The sequence below is a fragment of the Hyperolius riggenbachi genome, chromosome 11, assembly GCF_040937935.1.
Source record: "Hyperolius riggenbachi isolate aHypRig1 chromosome 11, aHypRig1.pri, whole genome shotgun sequence".
NCBI classification, from domain to species: Eukaryota; Metazoa; Chordata; class Amphibia; order Anura; family Hyperoliidae; genus Hyperolius; species Hyperolius riggenbachi.
The window spans coordinates 211055306-211083303 of record NC_090656.1 but is presented as its reverse complement, the minus strand read 5'-3'; the positions used below and the strand labels follow the sequence as shown (position 1 = coordinate 211083303).

General features: G+C 47.2%; 1 protein-coding gene across 2 annotated transcripts in view; it reads left to right on the top strand.

Moving 5' to 3' along the window:
- The window catches only part of GALNT18 (polypeptide N-acetylgalactosaminyltransferase 18), a 485929-nt gene that overhangs the window by 453561 nt on the left and 4370 nt on the right, over nucleotides 1–27998 (top strand). For both annotated transcript variants that reach the window (XM_068260107.1, XM_068260108.1), the window contains exon 10: nucleotides 17241–17405. In XM_068260107.1, the coding sequence (XP_068116208.1) occupies nucleotides 17241–17405 (165 nt within the window). The remainder of the gene's footprint in view (nucleotides 1–17240; nucleotides 17406–27998) is intronic.

The following is a 27998-nucleotide window of genomic DNA, read 5'->3' as shown; positions in this document are numbered from 1 at the left end:
AATTTAAACCTCTATTCTCCTGTGTTAAACAGTTTAGAAGGAAGCTAAAAAGGCAATACTGAAGTTAAAAATCTCTCTTACTATGATGTGTGCTGAACAGCAAGGCTCTTTATTCCCAAGCTCCTAAGGAGGACGTAGGCCGAATAACAGATACTGCAAAGCATTCTGGGGCTGCCTCTTCTTCCCGCTGCAGTACCTTGGGTCATCCCCCTTCATTTCCCTATCCCACCCTATGGCTGCTTTCGCAGTGGGAAGTTACAGGCTCAAGTTACAGCAGCTTGTAACAGCAGCCAGCACTGAAAAATCACAGGGCATATGTTCTGTTAGAGTATACTGCATGAGTCCGCTATTGTTCCTAGCCACATGGCTAATTAATATTCACTGCACAGTAGTGTTGTCCATTACGATCTTTTTTGTGAGTGGAATCATCAGGAAGCAGGGAGAATATGACATCACAATTAGCTTCATAGGAGACAGACAAACATGGAACCTGCCATGAGTTATCCTTCAGGTATCCAGGGCCTAAGTCGTGTAGGGATTTGAATGTTAGCATGTTAATTTTGAAAAGGATTCTACATTTTATGGGTAGCCAGTATAGTGAGAAAAGGTCTGGTGTTATGTGGCAATGGCGGGGTTGGTATGTTAACAGTCTTGTAGCAGCATTCTGTACTAGCTCCAGGCAGTAAATAAAGCAGAGGGACACCAAGAGCCCCAATAGTGTAATTTGTCTTGGGGACAACAAAATAAATGAGAAGTTAAAATTATACTCACAAACCAGGGTTACCAATAGGCAACCACTGTATAGGCAGGTGGGGAGAACAACCCTGACCCCACTCAGGAATAAAAAGTCGCTCTCTGTAGACAGGAAGATAGGGTAACAACCCTCCACCCAGGGTGGACTCAATGTAGTGTACAAGATACAGAGGCGCAAAAGAATAAAAGGTAATTAAATGAACTTAAAAAACCAACTGGTTAAACAGAGGAGGCAGCGGTGGTCTTACCCCCTCCAAACAGACACAGGCAAGGACTGCGATTCAGACAGTCAACAATTTATTCGGAACTCCAAAAAACAATGCAACGCGTTTCACGGGCCATACATCCCGCTTCCTCAGGCAAAATACAGTAGGAGTCACAGCATCTGTATTATATCAGCGAGCTCGGCGCCCGCTGATATAATACAGATGCTGTGACTCCTACTGTATTTTGCCTGAGGAAGCGGGATGTATGGCCCGTGAAACGCGTTGCATTGTTTTTTGGAGTTCCGAATAAATTGTTGACTGTCTGAATCGCAGTCCTTGCCTGTGTCTGTTTGGAGGGGGTAAGACCACCGCTGCCTCCTCTGTTTAACCAGTTGGTTTTTTAAGTTCATTTAATTACCTTTTATTCTTTTGGCGCCTCTGTATCTTGTACACTAGCTCCAGGCAGTGTAGGTCTTTATTTGGAAGGCCTGCTCACAAGAGCTCTGGAGTTGGAGTCGTTTCATAAACTGAGGAGTCGGATGATTTTTGTACAAAATCCACTGCCCTGGTAAGTATTAGACTAAGGAGTCAGAGTCATTTTGGGTTCCTGGAGTGGGTGGTTTCATAAACTGAGGAGTAGGAGTCCGATGATTTTTGTGCTTACAGGGCATTGTAATACTGCAGCCGTGATGTGATGAAGGCGTGAACTAGGGTTGGAAGATCCTCTGAAGGAATGAGGTGCTTAATTTTTTGCAATATTCCTTAGGTGAAAGCGGGAATGTTTCTCAACAGTTGAAATGTGATTGCTGAGGCTTGGTTCGCAGTGGGAAGTTGTCACAACGCAGCATTACAACGCAATGTAAAAAAAAAAGGTGGTAACGCACAATAATTCTGTGTTACCGTCGCATACAGTAAAGCACACAGGCAATGAAAAGTATGCTTTCCTGTACCTGGTAACGTGTGCGTTTAGAGGTAATGCATTGCATGCAGTGGGCTACCATAACGCTACACGTTGCAATGCAACGCTAACATGGGACTGTTAACGTCCCATAAAATTAGCATTGCAGTGCGGTAAGCTGCGTTGGAAGACTTTATAACACAGCTCCGCAACGTCCCACTTTGAATGAGGCCTGAAGTTTAATTAGGCAGGATGTTTATACATAGTCCTGGACAAAAGTTTTGAGAATGGCACAAATACTGGTTTTCACAAAATTTGCTATTTCAGTGTTTTTAGATTGGTGGTTTCTGTGGTGTATTGAAGTATGATTACAAACTTTTCATATGTTTTAAAGGCTTAGGTTGGAAATATTGACTCTTGGTAAAAACTTGATGAAATTGTCAGTGTTAGCCCTTATTTTTCAAGATTGCCCTGGCATGCTGTCAATTATAGCACTCTAGCACTGGGCACTTTTTCACCCCTGACGAGCTTCCAATTAAGGAAGTAAAACATGTTGGGTATTGTATGGGGTTGGGTACTGTTTACATTACAATGTGAGTTAAGGATAATTGTGATTATATAACTAGAAAATTATACCGATTCCAGTCCCCTACCCATTCTGCAATCCAATCACTGGTAATCCGCTACTACGATTTTAATGCTCTTTATTTAAAGTTAAGTTTTAGTATTTACTCTCTTCCAGAAAGGTTAATATTGTGATTTTGCATAGTTCAGGTGTGTATTCTCTAATGCTTGGAGTTTGTGAGAATTTGTGGCGTTTCGTTAGCCCACCTCTTGAGGATTGGCCAAAAGTTCTCAACTGGTACACCTAAACTGTGCTTAAAGGGAAGGTTCAGGGACTGCATAAAAAAAATAAAAATCCAAATCCACTTTCCTGGGGCTTCCTCCAGCCCGTGAAAGGCAGGAGGTGTCCTTGGCGCCGCTCCGCAGGCTCCCGGTAGTCTCCGGTGGCGAGCCCGACCTGGCCAGGCCGGCTGCCAGGTCGGGCTTCTTCTGCGCTCCAAAGTGCATGTCACTCGTGCGCCCTGACGTCATCGGACGTCCTGCGGGCTGTACTTCGCAGGCTCAGAACTACTAAGCCTGCACAGTACAGCCCGGAGGACGTCCGATGACGTCAGCGCGCACGAGTGACACGCACTTTGGAGCGCAGAAGAAGCCCGACCTGGCAGGCGGCCTGGCCAGGTCGGGCTCGCCACCGGAGACCACCGGGAGCCTGCGGAGCGGCGCCGAGGGCACCTCCTGCCTGCCACGGGCTGGAGGAAGCCCCAGGTAAGTGGATTTGGATTTTTATTTTTTTTATGCAGTCCCTGAACTTTCCCTTTAAGGCTGCTTTCACAGTGGGACGTTACAGGCGCACGTTAGTGCAGCCTGTAACGCAGCCCACCACACAGTAATGAAAAGTCAATGGGCTGTTCAAAGTGCCCATGTTGCGTTACATTGTAACACAGCACGGCAAGTTAAAGTGCTGCGTGCTGTACGTTATAAGCGGCTATGCCGCGTTAGACTGTTTGCACATGCTAAGTACTTTTGGAGAAGGAGGTCTCCCCTCCTCCTCCTCAGCCAGCCACATGGCTAATTAATATTCACCATACGGTGTGACATGTAGTGTTTACTTCCTGGAGCGGCCGCTCTGTGCGGCGATTGGCTGGCTGCACCATGTGATGCCGCATGCATCCAAGAGTACACATCACGGCATCACGGACGCCAGAGTGAGCTGCACAACGCGGCTCAGACTGACGTCCACATCCAACACCACCAGGCGTTGCGTTAGGGGCACGTTATGCGACCATAACGTCCCCTAAAACGCAACATCCTGGTGGGAAAGTAGCGTAAATGTAACCTAAACTCAATTGAAAAAAATTAGTTTTACTGACCTAGGGCTTCTACCAGCCCCCTGGAGCCATCCTGTGCCCTCGACGTCACTCCTGGATCCTCTAGTCCCCCGCCGCCAGCCAGTTTCGTTTTTACCAACTCTGAGTCGGCGGCCCGCCAGGTGTATCGTTACACGCGTTACAGGATGCTGTAGCGGGTGTCCACAGGTATCTTTGTACACGCTGACACCCGCTGTAGCGTCCTGTAACTGTGGTAACGCATGAAATGATACACGTGGCTGCCCGCCAAGTCGGCAAAAATAAAACTGGCTGGCGGTGGGGGACCAGAGGGTCCAGGAGTGACGTTGAAGGCGCAGGACGGCTGCAGGGGGCTGGTAGAAGCCCCAGGTAAGCGATACTCGGTTTTTTTTTCAATTGGGTTTAGGTTTCCTTTAAATCTGTAGCCTTTTAGTTAACTGATGGTTCTTCCAACAACCCCCGGACAACCTCTTCCCCCTATCCCCCATAGTCCATGAGGTCCCTCAGTGTTCTCCGGGTCCCCTCCGTGCTCCTGCTGGTGGCTCCATAAGATGTGTGGCCCGAACACAACTCATGCTGACAGCGCATGTGCAGCCCTCCTCGATTGCTCTCGCTGGGACTACAGGGGCTGAAAGAAGCACCAAGTAAGTAAAAGGATACAGGTTGAAGAACAGTTCAGGTGTGCTTTAAAGTGTACTCGAGGTGGATTAGTAGGCACAAACGGAACATAGATTTCCCATCTAAAGGACATGCCTCAGCGCCACTCTGTGTCCCCTGCTTACGGCTGCCAACCCCCCTACCTCGAATCTACCGAGAGCCAGGTTGTTGCCAATCCTAGAGTGTAAGGGGAGTTCTTGGCAGGAAAGGCACTCCTGCCTATCAGGCCAACTCACTGGCTCTTCCCACCCCTTTCCCTGTGCTTTCGGAGGAGAATATGGAGCGTTGTGTGCAGCATTGTGGCCTAGATGGGAGGGGGAGGGGGATGGGAACGGCAGTAATGAACGCTATCCCCCTGCATCAGGTAGTATGTTTTTATTTAAAGAGACTCTGAAGTCTATTTTTTTACCTTATTTTGTCATACAATTCTCTTCAGCATGAATGCCCAAGTGACATCACCGCATCCCAGCGGCAAATGAGTGATTTATTACAGAGAAATAGCCTTGCAAAGCTCCCGGGCTCGCAGGGCTTTACTTCCATGAAGAGGCAGAGCTTTGTGCTGTAGCTCTGCCTCCTCCGCAATCATTCTCTGCTGATCACTGCCTCTCCCCGCCCCTCTGTCTTCTTCCACTGAGAGGGGCGGGGAGAAGACGGAGATTGATTGCGGAGAGGCAAAGCTCTGCCTCCCCCGAGCAGCATAATCTGCGACCTGCAAAGTCATGGAACTTTGCATGTTTATTTTTCCGTCATAAATGACTCATCTGCCGCACGGATGTAGCGATTCCACTTGGAAATTAATGCTGAAGAGGATTTTATGACAATATAAGGTAAACAAAGAGACTTCAGAATCTCTGTGTTCCCGGCTGGGGTTCTCTGGGCAGTTTCCTGGCTTTGGACCAAAACTTTCAGGCCCCTTGCACATTGTGTGTTACTCTTCCCTGCAGCATGGGCCATGCAAATCTATGGAGACGTGCACACTTCACGCAATGCCACGCGGTACGCTGAAAGTATCCAAATCTCTGCAATGCCGACACAAAGGCTGCAGTGCGTTACGGCATGATCTGTGCCTACCAGGGCTGTGGAGTCTGAGAAGTCGGAGTTGGATGATTTTTTTACAGTTTATGAATCCTCCAACTCTGACTCCAACTACCCAAAATATCTCTGACTCCTCGATTCCGACTCCTTAGTCTAATACTTACCAGGGCTATGGATTTGGTACAAAAATCATCCGACTCCCGACTCCTCATCTTATGAAACCACCGTCTCCAACTCCGACTCCAGGTAACCAAAATTGCTCCCCCGACTCCTCAACTCCGACTGCAACTCCACAGTCCTGGTGCCTACCTATGCAGCAATGCAAGTCAATGGTGACGCAGTAAGTGTGCACAACTGGAGCGCGGTCGGACAGGAATCCCAGTGACTTTTTTCCTACCCGGGGGGGTGGTAGCAGGTCACTAGCCGGGGGGCTGGCCTATGCATATGACTCTGTCACCGCACTGTGGTGCAGAGTCATATGCAGCCTCATATCTGCGGTGCTCCAAGCAGGGGCTTCATCAGAGAAAATGACTTTACCCCAGTCCTTAGCAGTCCAATATCTGTACAGCGGGAGAACTTGGCTGAAATAATCTCTTGGGACATTGTACACATGCTAGATATTTGGCAGAGACAGAGAATGCAATAGTTGAGAATCGATTGGGCCCATCAGATTCTCTGTTATCATAAAATATGATCTGAATAACCTGATGGAAAGTATGATTGTTCACGAATTATTGTACTGTTAAAGGGCGCCTTTAGAGCAGGGCTTAAAGAGGAACTGAAGAGAGAGGTATATGGAGGCTGTCATGTTTATTTCCTTTTAAGCAATACCAGTTGCCTGGCAGCCCTGCTGATCCTCTGCCTCTAATACTATTAACCATAGCCCCTGAACAAGCATACAGCAGATCAGGTGTTTCAGACTTTAAAGTCAGATCTGACAAGATTAGCTGCATGCTTGTTTCTGGTGTTATTCAGATACTACTGCAGAGAAATAGACCAGCAGGGCTGCCAGGCAACTTGTATTGATTAAAAGGAAATAAACATAACAGCCTCCATATAGCTCTCTCTCTTCAGTTCCCCTTTAAAGTAAACATGAAGGGGGAAAAAAGGGGCCACTGCTGGATACTTACCTCGGGAGGACAGGTGAAGCTGGCTCCCCCTAAAGTCCGCTTGTCGCTGGTCCTGCGCTGGTGACTTTTCAACAAGCTCCAATGGAAATAGCAGAGCTCGATTGGGTCCGCACTACTGCACAGGTACGAGCGGTCTGCACAGTAGAGTGGACCTGATCGGGCACTATTTCCACAAGAGCCCGTACTGAGAGCCCCTAGTGCACTTGCGTGCAGGCAGGCACATGTAAATATTATTGTGCCTGCTTGTTCTGGGGTGGCAACACTGGATCAGGCTGGTGGAGGGAGATGTGGGAAGTCACATTAGGATCCAGAGGCTTCCCTCTCCTGAGGTGAGTATCTTTTTCAGTATTACAGGTTTACTTTAAATAGGTAACATACATATTTGATCAGAGCCTCATGTTAGCCCTCATTAGGAATCTGCTGCCACTTTCCATGTATTACAGAACTCGGTGTGTTGCTTGAAGTATTGCAGTAAGAAGCGATTTCCTGCCAGCGTTGTGCTGCCGTCTCCGCAGGTGAACGCTCCAGCCTGTGCAATCGGCCTGTAAACGTTGCGCACACAATGGCTGTTCCGCTCTGCAGCTGTGCGGAGTGTGAATAGGCGAGCTGGAGCCGCGCTGCCCCCCGCGGAGCCGGGGAAATGCAACCTATTTTAGGTGCGGAACACGCGTAATTGGAGTAACTGAATAATTGCAGCCTAATGAGAGGAACTGCAGCCTTTTCTGCCGATGTATTAGTCACACCGGGTTTATTAGTCAGTTCGGGAATGAATGAGAGTTCCGGGCCTTTCAGAGGCGGTCGTCGGGGGGAGAATGGCGGCTTGACGTCTGTTCCTTGCGAGAACAATTGTGTCAGCGAGCACTTACTAACTTACGCGGGAGGTGCGCGCTTAGGAGGAGACACCGCTGAGCCGCCACTACATTGCAAAGTCATGTAATCAAAACTGTGTAAAAGGCTAATTAAACAAAAAAAACGAAAGTATTTAATGGAGTCACCATAGTGCATCTCATATAGGTATAGAGAAAATTACAAAAACAAAAAAAGAGGCAAAGATTTGCAAATTAGTACAGTTGCTTAGAGTGTCGGGAGGAAGCATCTCAGAGTCAGGAGGAATTCCCTCCCCTTTGGTATTTCAAGCCTATCTATTGGTTGTTTACTGTGTTGGATAGCTTCAGCTGCCAATTCAGGAGCTCAGCTCATCTTTCTCTAACTTTCAGGGCTAGTTCACACCAGAAATCCCTAAGTGTAATAGCAACCGCTTAGCGCTTTTTGTAGCAATTTGCAGTAGTGATTCCCAGCGTGTGCCTAGCAATTTTCTATTGATGCCTAGAGATTTTGGAGTGTTTGTGTTTAGTGATTCTGTAGTTCTTGTGGCAAAACAGGAAGTGCATTCTGACCTTCCTTAAAGAGACTCTGTAACAAAAATGTCATCCTTTTTTTCTACCATCCTACAAGTTCCTAAACCTATTCTAATGTGCTCTGGCTTACTGCAGCACTTTCTACTATCACTGTCTCTGTAAGCAATGTATCTTTCCCCTGTCTGACTTGTCGCCCTGTGTCTAGAAGGCTGCCAACTCTTCCGTGCTGATCTGTTATGCACACCCCTCTCCAGGCCCCTCTATGCACACTCCAGTGTGTGTGTTATTTACATAAGCCAGCAGCATCTCTGCTATCTGATATCCGTGAAAGAGAGCTGGATAAAAATCTTCCTCTGTTAGGCTGTGAAAGGAGCTGGCTGACACATACTGAGGAATTACAGATACAGGCAGAGCTGTCTGCAGCCTGTCACTAGTATTCAGTGGATGAGAGCTGCAGGGGGACAGAAGGTAAACACACAAATGATCTCGAGATTCAAAAGGAAGGCTGTATGTAGCCTGCTTGTGTATGGATGTATTTTCTATGTGTAGACATACTGTACATCAGTCTACTTGCTGTTTTGGTGGCCATTTTGTTTGTTTATAAACAAACTTTTTAAAACTATTGCTGCATGATTTTGAAACTTTTTAAAACTGTTTTTGACTACTTTTAATGCGGCGAGGAGTGGCGAAACTGTGACAGAGGGGAATAGGGGATGTCCCCTAACACACTGGTATGTTTACTTTTGTGCGATTTTAACAATACAGATTCTCTTTAAAATAATTGTTAACCTAAAAATAAAAAAAAACTACTTACCTCAGGAGGGGGAAAACTCTGGCTCCTAATGAAGCTTCCCCTGCCCTCCTCAGCTACACCGCTCCAGCACCGGCATCCTCGGACAAACGATTTCAATAATAACAGGCGTGCTAGCGGCTTACTGATTGGACTTCGGTAATAATAGCTGAGCCCAGTCGGGTCCTCTCTATTTGGGCACGGCTATTTCCACCAGATCCCGAGCGGAAAGCCGCTAATGCGCCTCTGTGTAGTGACGACAAGCAGACTTTCAGGGGTCCCAGTGCTGGACCGCCTCTGCCTAGGAGGGTAGGGACAGCCTCTTTAGAATCCAGGGGCTTCCCCCTCCCCAGGTTAGTACCCCCAGGGGTAACTGGAGCATCGCACCACAACACCAAAATTACGTGTAAAACCGGCCTCAACAAAACTTTTTTTTTTCATTTCACATAATTGTAGAAAGCTACATACTGACCAATTTGTTTCCACTGACATTGTAACAGACTTTCCTCCTACCGCACGCAGGTTCAGATATAACCTTAAAGTGAGTGTCCAAGGTATTAAAAAAAAAACAAAGATCCACTTACCTGGGGCTTCCTCCAGCCCGTGGCAGCCGTCCTGTGCCCTCGCCGACATCATCAGGACTGTACTGCGCAGGCGCAGTACTATCCTGATGACGTCGGCCAGACCATGTGACCCGCACGGTGGAGCGCAGAAGAAGCCGACCCAGAACCCGACCTGGCTGCGCCAGAGGAGGATACCGGGAGCCTCCGGAGCTACGGCAAGGGCACAGGACAGCTGCCATGGGCTGGAGGAAACCCCAGGTAAATGGATCTTTGGGGTTTTTTTTTTACCTTGGATGTTTCCTACCTCGCGACAACCTCACGTCATTGGGCGTGGCCGCAGCCCCAGGACCGCCTGACGCGTCAAGTCCTGGGGCTCTAATTTGCATGCGATCGCACGCAGCGTGCGCATCTCATGCTCGGGGGGGGGGGGTGGAGCTCCGCCTCCTCGTCAGTCTCCGGGCAGCTATTGCCGCTCAGGAGACTGTTAGACGGCGAGATCGCCATCTATTTACACAGCGCTGCACTGGGGACAGCCATGTGACACGGCTGTCCCTCTGTGGGATAAGAGAGCGATCGGCAGTGATAGGCTGGCTGGGGGAGGCAGAGGAAAGGTTTTTTTTTTACCGACCATAAATATTAAAAAAAAAAATAAACAACTGGGGGGCGATCAGACCCCACCAACAGAGAGCTCTGTTGGTGGGGGGGAAATGGGAGGGGGGAATCACTCGTGTTCTGTGTTGTGCGGCCCTGCAGCTGTGCCTTAGCTAAAATGTGCCTGGTCTTTAGGGGGGTTTACCATTGTGGTCATCAAGTGGTTCAAGAGGAACGCTCACGAAAATCTTAAAATTGAAAATGCATACAAATAAGAAGTACATTTCTCCGAGAGTAAAATGAGCCATAAATAATGTTTCTCCTGTTTTGCTGTCACAGTAAAATGTATAAATCTGACATTACCGACAGATTTTGGACTAGCCCATCTTCTCTTAGGGGGTTTCTCACGGTTTTCTTTATTTTTAAAAGCACTTAGTGAATGGCAGTTTCTCCGTCCAACTGCCAAAATAGCGTTCAGTGAGCAGGGAGGCTGGCCAGCATCATTGTATTAATCATTTTCAGGGAATGTCTTTATAAAGAATAAAGGCCATACTGAGAATCCCCTATAGAGAGATGGACTAGCCCAAAATTTGTGGGTAATGTCAGATTTCTACTACCCACTGTAAGTGACAGCAACAAAGGAGAAAAGTAATTTATGGCTCATTTTACTCTGGGAGAAATGTACTTCTTATTTGTATGTGTTTTAAATTTTAAGATTTTCGCAATGGTTCCTCTTTAAAGGGATACTGTAGGGGGTCGGGGGAAAATGAGTTGAACTTACCCGGGGCTTCTAATGGTCCACCCCAGGCATCACTGATGCTCCGGCCCCGCCTCCGGTTCACTTCTGTAATTTCTGACTTTAAAGTCAGAAAACCCCTGCGCCTGCGTTTTTCTGTGTCCTCGCTTCCCCTGATGTCACCAGGAGCGTACTGCGCAGGCACAGACCATACTGGGCTTGTGCTATACACTCCTGGTGACATCAGCGGTAACGAGGACACGGCAACGCAGGCGCAGGGGTTGTCTGACTTTAAAGTCGGAAATTCCAGAAGTGAGCCAGAGGCGGGGCCGGAGCATCGGTGAGTGGCTGCGCGGGCACAGGATGTCTGCGGGGGACCATTACAAGCCACGGGTAAGTTCAACTCATTTTCGCCCGACCCCCCCTACAGTATTCCTTTAAGGCAGGGAACACACTTGTCTTTTAGTTTTCTGCGCGCGTTTTTCTGCGCAAGTTTTCTGCACACCAAGTGAGTTTCTATGCAGAAGAACGTGTGCGTTTTTTCACAGCAGCTAATGTAATTAATAGAGAAAACTGACAAAATGTGCAGAATTATGCTGCAGGTTGTCAGTTTTTTTTGTATACGTGCAAAAAACACATCAAGTGTGAACCAGCCCATTAATTAATATCAGTTCTCAGTTTTTCTGTGCAGAAAACGCGCACGAAAACAGTCCAGTGTGTCCCCTGCCTTAGGTTAGGTACACGCTAGGCAGAAATGCTAGCGTTACATTATGCGCGCTACATTATGCACGTTAACACTAGGGTTTTACGCAAGTCATTGGGCCGCATGAAAAACCGCATTTGTTCGCATTCTGCAATGTGCGTTTTTGAAATGCAGAACTTGCTGCACATTTTTCCAAAACGCATCTAAAACGCACATAATGTATGTGAATGGCGACGCAGAGGTATAACTTTTTATTGCGTTTTTGTATAGAAAACAAGTTTGAGGATGTATTTTTGCTTCCTGTTGACTTCCTAGTGGTGAGCCAGAGAGGACATCGAAAATGTGTTTTTATACTGGCCACATTCCAACAGATTTGTATAAAATGTATATCAGAAACACATACAAATGCACAAAAGCGCACTTGCGATTCATATATGCAGATACAAGCAATGCGCATGTGCAAAAACGCAAACGCACTCAAAACGCACTTCAGTATAACAAAAACCGCACAGTCATTTGCAGCAAAACCCAACGTTTCACGCACCGCCTAGAGTGTTCCCAGCCTTAGAGTGCCCCCTTAGCTGAAACACAGGCTGTGGCGGAGCTCCGCAGCACAAGCAGGCGGAGGATAAAAATTAGGTCAATCCGCAGAAACAGATAATGACTTGTGGGGTTTGGACGGGATGCATAATCCTCCCTCGGGTTTATTCATGATAAATGACTCCGACCAATGAGATTCCAGCATGTGCTGACTCCAAGGATTTTCCAGAATCGCAAATCAGCAGAGAAGGACAAAGGTAAGATTACACATATTATTACATGCAGGTGGGAGATGGGCAGGGGAGACAGAAACATGCGTCCGCAGTGCAGAATTATATCAACGTGCTCTACATTCCAACACCAGAAATAGCTAATCCTGCAGAAGCGGGTTTGTTAGGTTATATAGCATGGATAATCATCCTGCATGTTATCATACGGAACAGCATAGCAAAGCTACATTTGCAAACAACTTACAAAAGAAAAAGCAATTTGGTTGAATCATATTTGGCCACATTTAGATGGTGAGGTGGCTCTGTGCAGAGGAAGGATCTCCCTGTATGCTGGCAGCTCTATACTTTGTAAACAGATCTGTGGGTCATGTGACTGACAGTCCAAAAAGAATTTCTCAGAAACCTCTACATCAACTACAGTTTATAAATTGTATGAGTAATATCACAGCACCCTATCCACCTTTACTAACTAGGATGAACTGCGGCTGTAATATTTTTACACAGATTACATTACTTTGGGACAAAGGCAAGTTAAGTAATTGTATAGTCAATAAGAAGTTGGGAAATCTGTTGTTAAAGGGTACCAGAGACGAACAATAGTCAAAGATTTATACATGGCTGGGGCTTCCTTCAGCCCCATGCGCACGGATCAAACCCACACCACCATCCTCAGTCTTCTCCGGTACCGGAATTTCGGCCAGTCGCAGACAGTCTGAGTGTGCGCAGTGCACTCTCTCCGGTGGAGAATAGTACAGCACCTACACACTCGGGAACACAAGTACTCCCGACGCCTTCCAAGAGGTCCCAAAGTCTGTGATGGACAGCAGTGGACCAAGGGGACTGAGCAAAGACCAGGGAGGCTCTGAGTATAACATTTTTACGCGTTGCAGGTGCAATGCGTAAAAATGTACGTGTTCATGTCCGCGATAGCTTCCTGCACCAGCGGGAATGAGTGGCGGCCCGCCGACTCAGAGTCGGCAAAAACTAGCTGGCATCGGGGGACTGGAGGAGCCATGAGTTACTGCGAAAGCACAGGATGGCTGCAGGGGGCTGGTAGATGCCCCAGGTAAGTGAAACTCTTAAAAAAAAAAAAGAGAGAGTTAAGGTTCCCTTTAATAGGGAGGCCTGTCTGCATGAGCAGTTAATGCAGAATGAAACTCCTTAATAACTGAAATAAACCCATCCAATGAAAAATTACTTTTTTGGTCATAGTGTTCTTATCTAATCCGAAATTGAAATCTTTCTCTTATTTGCATGCTGGGATAAACTCAATCCCACTGCCATTGCACAGTTCCTTCAGTTAGGCAAAGGTACCCAGACCAAGTAAAGAGAAAAAAATAGGGGACGTATAGGGGCTTATTTTTGGTGGAATAAAAGGAGGGGGGGTTCCATATATTTTTGGGGCACTAACTATTTTTTAGCAGTTTTTTTATTTTTGGATGTTACAACTCCCTTTACATTCACGCTGAGTCTGTGGCTTGAGATGCCATGTTCCGGGTTTCTCTATAAGCCTATTATCCATGCTGCACTTGAGCCAATGCAGTAAAATAGGTCAGAAGGTGCAGATATCGAGAGCAGACGCAGCGGGTTGAGGCTCGGCTCACCGTTACCAACGCTGACTCATCCTCATATCCAATTTGGATCATCCATCAATTTTTAATACAGATGTAAGTGATGAGAAAATGGAGCGCGATCGATAACAGACAAGACTTGGGCAGAAATGCATGTAATCATCCGAGCGACCTTATCATCCCTCGGAACATGGGCGGCCGGCGGCTTGCATGTACGTGCTTCAATTTCCTGATTTCCTGTACGGGAGGACGATGAGACATACGCGGGCAGAAGGTCAGAAGTGGCAGGACCTCCGCGGCAGTATCATCATCAGACCTCAGGTTTCTAAACCACAAACGCCTGGAAAATACTACCGGAGTGTTTTCTGTTTATATAGAGGTTAGGTCCCTTCAGTAGCGGCGCCAGTGGGGAGCTTGCAGGGGCTGTAGCACCCCCTAAATTCTCAGCACCCTAATAGCATTGGCACACTCGCCCACCATAGTGTTGCCAATTCTATCAGGGTGCTAATATGTGGGCAGGCGGACAAAATGGGGCACTGCCGCATGCAGAGCAAGAGTGGATTAAAATACTTAAGTTCCCGGGATCCATGCGCCACATGTACGTACTTCTGGTTCCTGTATTCCATCTCATAGTAACAGCACCCCCTAGGACGGCGCTGTTACTGTAAGATGGAATGCAGGAACCAGAAGTACATGGATCCTGGGAACGTAAGTATTTTGACTCGATCTGCATGGGCCCCTACTCCCTTGCCTGCCTACCTATACTGGAAGCACCTATACCTGGCTACCTATACTGGGGGCACCTATACCTGGCTACCTATACTGGGGGCACCTATACCTGGCTACCTATACTGGGGGCACGTCAACCAATCCTAGGAAAGGGGCTTATACTTATCGAACATCTGGCTTTCTATACTGAAGGCGGGGGGTTCCTACATCTGGCTATGTAGGGCTGTTGATGTCCACTGTCTGTGAATGACACAGCTTCCACGTTTATTTGGCCCTGCACTTGGCCAGACATTACCATGCCCAATTTCCAGTGCATGGACACACCCATATCCACTGGTGCGGTTTAATGTTTGGCCAAATGCAAATTTTTTTCCAGCATTTGCTATTGGTCTATTTTTCCCCCATCAGCCAGATATCACAGACACAAGTGCACAGTGTAAACATTGGGCAGTAATCGCATCAAATCGCATGCAGTGTACAAAGTAAAAGTTGCAGTGTGTTTGTAATGCAGATCGCGGTTTTCAGTGGTAAAGACCCCTTAGGACTGGGGGCTTTTTTTGGGAAGCACTCTTGATTCCCGAATTACGGATGTCCCACAATTTTAAACGTGATTCCCAGAGCTATCGTCATTTATCTCTGCAGCCATTACTGCAATCGCTGAGCACAGATACCTCAAGAGATGAACGGTTGTGTAAAAGCATCATAATAATAATAATCTGAGGACAAAATACTAGTACTAGATACCGGGATCCATCACAGCCTAACAGTGCACATAGACACTACTTTTTCATTGCCGGAAGACAATCATTGGTGATCATCTTGTGCAGAACTCTATCAGTACTGCAGCCCAATCTTGTTTGAAATAATCTGCCATCTACAGCAGAGTGGAAGAGAGCAGCAGTTAGGAGAAGCAGAGCAGGAAGAGGCTGAAATTGAAAATGCATATGGAGGTGGAGTTGGAGTGATTGGCAGGAGCAGAGTGGAACATTGCAGCAGTATCAGAGCAGGGAGTAGCTGGGAATACATATGAAGGTGGAGTTGGAGGGTTAGCAGGAGCAGAGTGTAGCAGGGCAGCAGTAGCAGAGCAGGAAGTGGCTGGGAAGACATATGGAGGTGGAGTTGGAGGGTTAATAGGAGCAAAGTGGAGCAGGGTAGCAGAGCAGGAAGTGGCTGGGAAGACATATGAAGGTGGAGTTGGAGTCTTTAACAGGAGCAGGACAGCAGTAGTAAAAGTAGGAAGTGGCTGGTGGGAAGACATATGGAGGCGGAGTTGGAGTGATTAGCAGGAGCAGAGTGGAGCGGGGCATCAGTAGCAGAACAGGAAGTTGCTGGGAAGACACATGGAGGTGGAGTTGGAGTCTTTAGCACTGCAGGAGCAGAGTGATTACAACAAAGCACGCAATACGATTTCTGCAAGTCGAGCAGTTACACCTTAAGGCTTTCCCACAGCCCCTTGCAGTCCCCCCCCCCCCCTCCATAGGGCGGGCTGTGTAGACAGCTTGCTCAGACATTGCAGGAGGAGATGTCACACAAATGAGGTCTTTGCTGTATCGCTGTTCTGCAGACGACCTCTAATTTGGGAGCCGGCAGAAGGATGCATTAATCTTCCTGCTCAGCTGGGAGCAGGTTAAGGTGCTGCCTAAGCATTTTCATCAGATGTTTTATCAGAGGCGCTCTCGCCATGTGCCCGGCCCAGGAAATTACACGCGATATTTTGCATCCCGCCGCGAATCTTGCCGGCACGTTCATGTAAATTAGCATCAGTAGGCATGTGGTCCCCGTGCGGCTCCTCTGCAGTGTCCTGACAGTGATGGAACGCCGCAATCAACGCCAGATCCTAACACCAAATCCTGCGCACGTATAGTAATAATAATGTCATCTGCGTGCAGAAACACGAACATGTTACAGGAACGCCGCACCTCCACTTCATCACAATATGGAACTAAATTGGCTCTCCAGTCACTAAAGTAGGAAAGAATGGCTTTCCATGTGGTCAGGCTGTAATCTTATTGCCTATTATTAACATGAGTCTGAAGCCAAACTGTAATGAAACATACTCCCCTAAGGAGAGGGAAGGCTCTGAGTCCTATAGAGCATTCCCATTCCTCTCACGGTCCCAGGATTCCATCGCTGGCTCCCCAGTTCAAATCTCCCGCCGCGGGAGGCTTCCGGAGCCCGAGTGCTCCCAAAGACGGGCAGCTCCATACTGTGCATGCGTGATAGAGGGTGTGCTTGCGCATGCGCAGTACGGAGTGTCACGTCTTTAGGAGCACTCGGGCTTCCGAAGCCTCGAGGCAATTGCAGAGAGCAGTCTCTGACCCATCGGTCGGAGACTGTCAACGCAGTCTCCTTGCGGCTCCCTGATGAAGGTCACATGACATGCAGAGACAGGAGCCGCAAGGAGTTACACTGTACGGTGCTGCTGAACGGAGGTGTGAAGAGGACCTGTCACTAGCTCTGCTGACAACAGGTAATTTATGACAATCCTGCTGCCACACTTGCGGGGGCCCATTACATGCCAGTGCAGGGGAGCCCAATTGGGGGGGGGGGGCATGGTTTTGCAGGGGAGTGGCTGGCTCACTCTTGCTTGGGGGCCCGTTGGGTCCTTCTACGCCCTGGACCTATTGTTTGTCTCCAATGACCGTGATCTGGTGTGTGTTTGGAGCGTTACAGTGAGAAGAAGAAGAAAAATAAAGCAGGTTAGTTCTAGCTAGGATTGGAACTGTACCTTCATGCTTAGCCCATCATGTCACACGTCCCTCCCGGTACCCTGTGAAAGCACAGCAGCCACTGCCCCCCTGTGTGGGATGTACACCTGATGAGGTTCTTCTGTCTTTCAGAATGTTTACTATACCAGTACACAGCAGATCCACGTGGGAGTGCTGAGCCCGACTATCGATGACGACGACAATCGCTGCCTGGTGGATGTCAACGGCCGCCCGCGACTGATCGAATGCAACTACGCCAAAGCCAAGAGGATGAAACTCTACTGGCATTTTGTTCAGGTACTCCACCCATTTATATGATGATTGTATGATGCTGAACGCACGAGAAATTGCCCCAAGGATAATTCTGGCTTATAAATATATGAGAAGCGTGTAGCACATTTGGCAGCAATGATATCTGTATGCAAGTGCCAGTATACAGTGTGATGGGCTGGGAGGGAAAAACATAGTCAATGGAAAGCTTCTCCTCAACTTGTACCAGGAAAACAGCTTGTTTTTCATTGTTCTGCTCACATGTCCCCTTCTCTCCCAGGCAAGCCCAGCTATTGGACGGTCCACCTAAACTGTAACCGTCCAGCATAAGATGAATATGTATCTGTCCTCAAAACATACAACAGGCATGTTTTCACAGCATGAAGAGACTGATCATTCCTTTACTGCATTTTTATTTATTTTTAAATTTAGTGGAAAAAAATTAAAGAGGCAGTACAGTGACATATATTAGAATGTAGTAAATGATTCAGCTTACCCACTTTTACGGTTAATTCCTATAGCTATATATTCCCCACCCTTCTAATAATGTTTAACCTAGGCCAGTGATGGCTAACCTTGGCACTCCAGCTGTGACAAAACTACAAATCCCATCATGCCTCTGCCTCCCCGAGTTATGCTTAGAACTGTCAGAGTATTGCAATGCCTCATGGGACTTGTAGTTCCACCACAGCTGGAGTGCCAAGGTTAGCCATCACTGGCCTAGGCTGTTTAGATAGGCATAATTCTGCTCCCATAATCTGGGAGACTATGTATTATTTTCACTGGCTTTGGAACTCTCAAACATTTTGCAGAGCTGCAGCTGCCAGGACTAAAGATGTTTCCACCTGTGATAAATGTCATAATGTAACGCTGCAGGAGGGTTTCCATCGTGTTAGTCATTTGCGATTATTGCACACTATTACCGCCGCATGCCCATTCGAGCATGTTAGCCAGAGATTTTCCTGCATGTCGATCAATGCGTGCAACTAGTTTAGGCTGAAAATTGGTTGCATTGTCAATTGGGCATGCTTTTGACGGCACCTATTTTTATCCAATTCGATAATTATCAAATCGGATGGTCAATCAGCAGCCAGGTCTACAGATGTGTGGCCACCTTTAGTCTTATCCCTTCTGGAGATGGGATACAAATGTCAAGACAAGATTTTCAACTTTCACGCTTTAAACGAAAAATTAAACATCTGAGCCCTCCGATTACTGAAGTCTCAATGGCCATCAGCAGAGGTAGCCGGTCGGGGGCACTTGTGCCAAGACTCCAGCGTGCGTATGGCAGCGCTGACGTGTCAGAGAGATGTCGTACAAGAGCAGGATTGAGGCTGGTTTCCGCCTACCCCTCCCATTCTGTGCCACTCCTTTGAGGAGTTGATCAAGTCTAAAACCTGTCAGATTTTTAGTAAGTACTGTAAGTGACAGCCACATAGGAGAAAAGTAATTCATAGTGAATTTTACTCTGTTAGAAATGTACATCATATAAGTATGTGCACACGTGGATCTTAAATTTTACGTTTATTCGCGATCGCGGTCCTTGAAGCAGATAAAAGAGAACTTCTGAGATTAGTGAAGTCCGGGTCAGCGTTGCTTTATAACTGGTACTCTTCTTTATTCAGCAGCCCACGACAGGCTTGGTAAATCAGGGCCACTGTCCATTTATACAATAGCTAAAAAAGGGGACGGCGGTGACGCATCCAGGTCAGCGCCGGTGCGCAGCTCGCATATTTTACGGCCTGTCGCACAAAAAGTCATTTTGCGATTTGATGCTACAAGCAGACAAATTTCTCCCATCAAATAAATGGAACCTGGACCGTTATCAGACCTTGTTGTTTGACTCCGAGATATTGAATGTGACAAATTGCCGGATCGTCGTGTCCTCTGCCGCCACTTCATTACAAACACAATCGCTGACAGGATAAGAGATCTGGTGCTGGCGGGAGGTCAGCGTGACGCGCCGCGTCTGAGGCCGAGCGGGCAGGCGAAATTGTGTTTTTACTCTCAAGGGGGGGGGGGGGGGAGTGAAGAGGATTCATTTTCAGGCTGAAATTCTCAAGAGCGCCCGGTGTCTGTTATCCGCTGTCATCTTCCCCTCCGACAAGTCATTTTGCACTTAAAAGTTTTTGCAGACAGATAATACAAATGTACGATGTGCAAGATCACAGCAGGGGAGAGAAAATGTCCTATTACCACTTCTGAGGCACTTATTGCATAAAATTATGTGAGAACAACAACAGTAGGGGAATATATATACTGTATATATATCTCAATGAAAGGAGGTCACATCGTTTGATAAAAATAAAGACAACTGACCTACAGAGCAATTCCTAATAAAAAAAAAATAAAAAAGGCACCCCTAAAAATGCTTAAAGAGTAACTGTCAGGCTGCAGAAGCTAATTTAAACCTCTATTCTCCTGTATTAAACAGTTTAGAAGGAAGCCAAAAAGGCATTAGTGAAGATAAAAATCTCTCTTACCTTTGATGTGTGCTTATCAGCAAAGCTGTTATAGACCCAAGAGGACGCAAGCCGCATACTATACTGCAAAGCATTCTGGGGCCCTCCCCTCGGCTGCTAATGAGACGTTACAGCAGCTTGTAATCAGTCCAGCGCGTAGCACTGATAAATCTCCGGGCAGAGTACACTGCAGGAGTCAGCTATTGTTCCTAGCCACATGGCTCATTAACCTCCTTAGCGGTAACCCCGTGCTGGACACGGGGTAAGCCGCCGGAGGGTGCCGCTCAGGCCCTGCTGGGCCGATTTACATAATTTTTTTTTTGCTGGACGCAGCTAGCACTTTGCTAGCTGCGCCAGCACCCCGATCGCCGCTATCCGGTGCGGCGCGCGCCCCCAGACCCCGTGCGCTGCCTGGCCAATCAGTGCCAGGCAGCGCCGAGGGGTGGCCCGGGACTCCCTATGACATCCCGACGTCGGTGACGTCATCCCGCCCCGTCGCCATGGCGACGGGGGAAGCCCTCCAGGAAATCCCGTTCTTTGAACGGGATTTCCTGATCGGAGATCGCCGAAGGCGATCGAAGCGGGCGGGGGGATGCCGCTGAGCAGCGGCTATCATGTAGCGAGCCCTCGGCTCGCTACATGATTAAAAAAAAAAAAAATTTAAAAAAAACTGCTGCGCTTCCCCCTGGCGGTATTTTTCATACCGCCAAGGGGGTTAATATTCACTGCACACTGTGTTATTCAGTACGAGCTTTTCTGTGATCAGGAAGCAGGCAGGACATGACGACACATTTGACAGAAAAACATGGAGCCTGCCATGAGCTGTCAGGAGCATCTATCTCTGCATATACTATATACAAATTCTGTGAAATCCAAACGTGGACAGTGAAATGCATATGTAATGTAAGTACAGCCAATATTTAGCTACTGATATATGTGTTTATTTTCTCTGAGACCCTATACCTAACAGCTCCTCTTTAAAGAGACACTGAAGCGAAAAAAAAAAATATGATATAATGAATTGGTTGTGTACTATGAATAATTACTAGAAGATTAGCAGCAAAGAAAATATTCTCATATTTACATTACACAACACTCAGCATTCAAAATGATTCTTTCAGAGCAGTCTGTGAACTAATGACCTCTCCTCTGGCAGAGAAAAATACATTTGTTTACTTACACTTGAGATAATAAAAGTCAGAAGACAGCCCTCTCCACCACTTTAAAAGTCATAGAGATTAATGGCTTTTTTGCATAGAGATAACAACTGGAGTTTAACTCTTCCTGTACTGGAAACAATTAGACTGATGTATCTGATCTTAATGTTTTATTTCTTAGCTGTACTACGCATACAAATCAAAATATCATCATATTTTTTTTTCGCTTCAGTGTCTCTTTAATCTCTATTATAAATTAGGAGTAAATGGATTTTACCTCCATCAATGAGACAAACCACATATGTACCGTACATATAGATTTTAATGATGCACAAAAGACAATGCGTTTCATGGGTACTGGTCTACTGCATCAGGTCCAACAGTCTTTTTTTTTTTTTTTTTTAAATTAGCCCAACCCTTCAGGGTTCAGGGTGTCAACCCTACACCACATGTTCCAATACACCGAGGAGAGGAACTGATCAGCACCTGCACAGCAGACCTGGGATACCGAGCGAAAAACGTTTCATTTCATGCAGGCCTTTTTCTCTATTAAAAAACAATCCCGTCGTATTGCGGCGATTCCACTTAAGCTATAATGCTTAACAAGATTACATTTAAAAAAAAACAGGGGAAAAAAGAGACTTCAGAGTCTCTTTAATGGAGAGGAGAGGCGGCCAATGCTGTTGGCTGACTTCATCTCCAGAACTTTTATTGGCCTGAGGAAGTGGGCTGTGACCCGCAAAACATGTTGCCTGTGCTTAATAAACCCATTTTTTTTTGTCTCATAAACTGTTGTCATTAAGGTAAGCCACTTCACCCTTTAAGTTTTTAACTTTGTTTTATACACACCTTGACACCTCTTTACCCCTTTAAACTGCCTTTCTAAATGGAACTAGGAGTTGGCTATGAGAATTCCATAAAATACAGAAGTACAGTTCGCCAAGACAACCTCTGTGGTGCCCCTTCTACATCTGTCACCCCAGGCATCTGCCTGGTTTGCCTAGGCCTAAAAACGGCCCTGTCTGAGATGGGGGCTGGCCAACTCTCTGTGGGGTAGGCGGTGCCCAATGTGGTTATGCCTCTGCTCAGACCCCCTTCATACCGCTCTGTAGGAAACCCTCTCCCCCCGAAAGTCACATGGGGATGGAATCACTAAAGCTGTCACGTATCCCTTCCCTTGTGGGCGTAGGTAGCTACAGGTGCCCCTTAATACTGAGGGTACCTCTGGCTACCTAATACTAAGTAACTAGTGGTCCCCCTGACTGAAGGGATATTTCGTCAGTGGGATGCAGTGAGCTGGGTGAGTAACCTCTCTTTTATGCTCTGCATAGGGAAGGAGGCACTAGGTAAAGGGAGTGAGCTGCCTTTCTATCATCAGGCGCCTGTAGGCACGTGCCTTATGGTAAATCCGGCCCTGCACATTATTAAGTTACTGCGGTTTTGTGAATATACCCGTTGCTCCAGGGAAGACTATGCGAGGAGGCATAAAAATTTGCATAAACTAAGTTATTTGCATCTACTTGACCATCACTAGTCTCAACTAACCGGCATGCCTGGCAGGACACAATGGGGGCGTTCCCAAGTAACTTTGCTCAGCTGTGCAGCAGAAACTTCTTACACATCCTCTAGACCAGGCATTGGCAAACTTGGCCCTCCAGCTGTTAAGGAACTACAAGCCCCACAATGCATTTGCCTTTGAGTAATGACTGTGGCTGTAAGACTCCTGCAATGCATTGTGGGACTTGTAGTTCCTTAACAGCTGGAGGGCCAAGTTTGCCCATGCCTGCTCTAGACGCACCTCATGCACCTCCCCGGCCTGTGACCTAACCCGCATTGTGTCACCTGACCGCCAGAGAACGCCACACAGCAGCATGGAGCTGGAATGAAAAGGACAGCCCCCGGAGGATGCGCAAGCAGTTTCTGCTACAGGCCGATGAGCAGTTGATCCATTAGGGGGGAGGGTTAGTGTTATTTTTAACACCAGTTATAACCGGCATCAGGCAATCCCTGCCTGTGCTGGACAGTTGGGACTCTACTGTATTGCAAAAATGCAACTGTTTTGAATTTTGTTGTAAATGCATTTCGTTGTACTATCTGATAAAAGCATTAAAATAGATGTAAGTGGAATTGGGGGTTTTAGGCCATCCGGCACACGTCCGCCTGTCTCGGCGTGAGCAGCTCCATGCCGGGTGACGCCGTTCGCTGCAAGCGCTAATGAGAGCAATCAGGCCTTGCTGGTTTTATGGACGCCCGCTTCTGTCATTACTGCCATTTGGTGCGAGGCTACAAACATACAAGGCTATTAGCTGCATCAATCCTCATCTCACTAAAATAACCCAGCAAATGTCCTCAGCCTCTGTGTGATGTTATATTACAAATTGTCAAATCCATCTAATAGAGCCGTGTAATGAGGTCCCATGATAAGTCAGAGGAGCACATAGACAGCAGCACGAGTGCTTCCGCTAACAAATGACGGCTGTCCTCTGCTAGCCAACGGCTGTGACACTGGGAAAGACTCACAGCTGGCTATATACAGGTCTGGTGAGCTGCTGCTAGTGTGCCGGGTATAGGGGAGCCTCCTGGGCAAGTCATGCTTAAAGGGAACCTGGAGCGAGTAAAATTATTAAAAATAAATACCATGATGTACCTGCAAATGAATATTACATACTAATTCAGGCATGGGCAAACTTGGCCCTCCAGCTGTTAAGGAACTACAAGTCCCACAATGCATTTGCCTTTATGAGTCATGACTGTGGCTGTAAGATTCCTGCAATGCATTGTGGGACTTGTAGTTCCTTGACAGCTGGAGGGCCAAGTTTGCCCATGCCTGTACTAACCTCACCGGCTGTTCCTCTCAGAGGCTCACCATTTTCTTCTTACTGTGATCCCTTCCAGTTCTGACAATATTTTGTCAGAACTGAAATATACCAATTGCTGTCGGTTATATATCAGCAGCTGCCAGTTACAACTGAATGTGCAAGGTAATGTCCATGTTTCCCTATAGCTCAAGTGGGCGATATTAGAGTTTAACAGTGTGCTGATCAGGAAGCTGTTATGAGGTATTGGCCATTTTTTAAATGGAGGACGGAGAATTCTATTAATCACAGTGAACAAACGGGGAACAGGAGAGGAGAAAGAGATTGAAGAGTAGACTACGCAGGAGGTAAGTATGACCTGTGTATGGTTATTTTCACTTTAGGTTCTCTTTAAAGGGGTACTATGGCGAAAATGATGCTGTTCCATTTTCCCCACCATCAGTTATTTAATAGGGACAGAATACATTTTTCCATAGTGCTTGTGTATAGAGCTCCTAACACCAATTCTACTCTTCTACTCAGTTGATCCGTGTCACCGAGAGCCCAATATGGTGTAACAGAAGGGAGATGATTATTACAAACGTGGGTCACCTCACAGGCAAGCGCTATAAAAGATGGTGGGGAGAATAATCCTGACCCCATGCTGGTTAAGAGGGCGTTCTCTGTAGTAGTGAGAAGCAAGGGGTAACGCCCCTCCCCAAGGGTGGACAGCAGACTATGAAATAATTGGTAAAACAACGGTATCAACAAGATTAAAATACACTAAGAACGGTCTAAAAAGGAACCCGAAGTGAGAGGGATATGGAGGCTGCCTTATTTATTTCTTTTTAATCACTTGAGGACCAGAGTGTTAACCCCCCTGGCGGTATGATTGCTGCGGCTGCGCGGCCGCCAGGGTTTTTTTTTAATTTTTTTTTTTTTTTTTTTTTTTTTTTAGCATGTAGCTAGCCTAGCGCTAGCTACATGCTTCCCCCCTCCCTGAGGCGTCCCCCCGTCACCTCCGATCGCCGCCGGCGCCGCTAGCCCATAAGGAAATCCCGTTCTGAACGGGATTTCCTTGAGGGCTTCCCCCGTCGCCATGGCGACGACCGGAGTGACGTCATCGACGTTGTGACGTCACACGGAGTCCCGATCCACCCCATAGTGCAGCCTGGCGATTGGCCAGGCTGCGCAAGAGGTATGCGGGGGAGCCCTATTTAGCGGCGAGTAGCGGCGCATCTGCGGCATGCGGCGGCGATCGGACCAAACACGCAGCTAGCAAAGTGCTAGCTGCGTGTTTGAAAAAAAAATTATGCAAATCGGCCCAGCAGGGCCGGAGGAATCCTCTGCGGCGGCTTACCCCATGTCCAGCACGGGGTTACCGCTAAGGAGGTTAAGCCCCCCTAACGACCAGGCCATTTTTTGCTGCACTGGGCTGTGCAGGCTTTTCAGCCTCCTGCACAGCCCAGCTATGGAGCCCAGCGATCGGACTCACCTCCTTTTTTTGTCCTTAAGGGGACTTGCCACCTGAGGTGTCCGATCGCTGTGGCAGGTTTTTTTGTTTTTGTTTTTTTTGCAGCCTGTATCAGGCTGTTTCTCCCTCCTCTCCATGCACTGCATTGAGCAGGACGTCGATCTGTCCTGCTCTCCGCCTCTCATAGGCATCAGCCTATGAAAGGACGGCGATCCCCGGCCAATCAGAGGCTGGGGATGGCCGATCTTGTACAGCGCTGCCGGAGGCCGCAGATCTGTAAGGATGTAAACAAAGGGATTTCTTTCCCTTTTCGTTTACAAACAGCCTGCTAGCCGCGATCGGCGACTAACAGCAGGGAACGACCGTGCATTCGCGCGGCCGTTCCCTGGGAAACTGCAGATCCAGGATTTGACGCCAATTGGCGTTAGGCGGTCCTGGGGCTGCTGCCGCGGTCACGCCCATCGGCGTGACGTGGTCGTTATGTAGTTAATCAATGCCAGTTGCCTGGCAGTCCTGCTGATCTCTGGCTGCAGTAGTGTCTGAATCACACCAGAAACAAGCATGCAGCTAATCCAGTCAGACTTCAGTCAGAGCACCTGATCTGCATATACTTGTTCAGGGTCTATGGCTGCAAGTACTAGAGGCAGAGGATCAGCAGGACAGCCAGGCAGTTTTCATTATTTAAAGTGGATCTGAACTCAGAACTTTCTCTCTCTGCTCTAAAAGATAAGCAACAGCTTAATAACCTTTAAAGAAAAACATTTCCTTGTTACAGCTGATACAAATCCTGCAATAAATCTACAGTGTCTACTTCCTGATTTAATGGAAGCAGACATAGGGTTAACATCCTGTGTTTACAAATCAGCTGCTCTGCTGAGGCAGCAGAGATTCCTGAGCTGACAGCAGAGAGATCAAATTACAGTTGGGATCAGTTACAGATGAGGGGGAATTAGACAGACACCATAATACATACAGGGTGCATTTCTCTGTTTTCCTTCTGTCCTGTGCAAGAGACAGGCCCACTTTAATATTTTGTGTAGACAGAAAAAAATAGGATTCTATTTGTGATAATTTCTAATACATAGAGGCAGCGATATTGCTCGGATGTAAGCGGTGTTTAGTGCAGACGATGATGTGAAGCTGCGCCGTTGTTATCCGCTCTGATTGTCAGCTCTGTTGCCTAGAAGACGTCGCCACCTTTCAGACCCTCCAATAATTATTTAGCGATGACATTTTCGATCTGATGAATCTTCCTCATTAGCGCCTTGCTATTTATACCTGAAGGCAGATACTTCTATCCGCAGCTCCTCTCCAGCAGGTTACCTGGGCATAACCTGGGATGGTTTTTACCTGAGGCAGGAGATGTCATTATGTGCAATGTAAGCTCATTAATTAGTGACCTTCCTGTGGTTACTCTGACCGCCTCATTAAACAGCGACTCCGGCTTCCACACAGGAATACTATTCTGAGAGGGGGCGGAGGCTGCTGCCACAGCTACATCTCATCCCGGATCAGGTGTGGGGAAGCTGCCGCAGATGAGGCTGGCATACTACATCTCCCAGCATGCACCCTGTACAGCGAACATGATACAGTTCATGCCACAGCCCTCATGGATTTTATATTTTCTCAGTGATACAATTTGAAAGACCACTCCAGCGAAAAGTAAGCAGTTCATATCGGACGTGTCCAGATCCTGTTGGTCCTGTCAATCTCCTCATGAGGGATTCTCAGGTTTTTTAGGGGGTATCTTACTATTTTGGAAGTTAAACTGCCAAATATGCTTTTGAAAACAAAGAAAATGCTGAGAACCTCCCATGAGGAGATGGATTAATCCAAAGTCTGTCACATTTTAACTGATTACTTTTTTTGCATGGTCCAATTAGCCTCAAAAGGGGGGGGGGGGGGGGGGAATCCCTCCCTGGATCAACACCACCGGGAATGACCTAGTGATTATAGCCATAGATGCCCTTCAACGCAAGGAAAACATCCAAGCCCACTTAAAATGCAGATATAGAGATTTTGCCATAACATCATCCTGTGGTAATACATTGCACATTTTAAATCACCCTTTCCTAATCAAATGGCTAAAACATTTTTCCTCCATGCGCAGATCATGTCCCCTAGTCCTTTGCTTAAAGGGAACCTGAACTGAAAATAAAAAGTCAAAATAACCATACACACGTCATACTTACCTCCCGTGTAGTCTACTCCTCAATCTTTCTCCTCTCCTGCGCCCCATTTGTCCACTGTGATCAATGAAATTCTCCGTCCTCCATTTTAAAAATGGCCATTACCCCCTAACAGCTTCCTGGTCAGTACGCTGTTAAACTGTAATATCCCCCACTTGGGCCATAGGGAAACATGGACATTACCTTGCACATTCGGTTGCAACTGACAGCTGCTGATATATAACTGACAGCAACTGGTATATTTCAGTTCTGACAAAATATCATCAGAACTGGAAGGGATCACTGTAAGAAGAAAATGGTGAGCTTCTGAGAGGAACTGAGGGTGAGGTAAGTATGTAATATTCATTTGCAGCTACGTCATGTGTTTATTTTAAATAATTTTACTCGCTCCAGGTTCCCTTTAAGAATGACTTGCTCAGGAGGCTCCCCTATACCCGGCACACTAGCAGCAGCTCACCAGACCTGTATATAGCCAGCTGTGAGTCTTTCCCAGTGTCACAGCCGTTGGCTAGCAGAGGACAGCGGTTAGTATGTAATATTCAT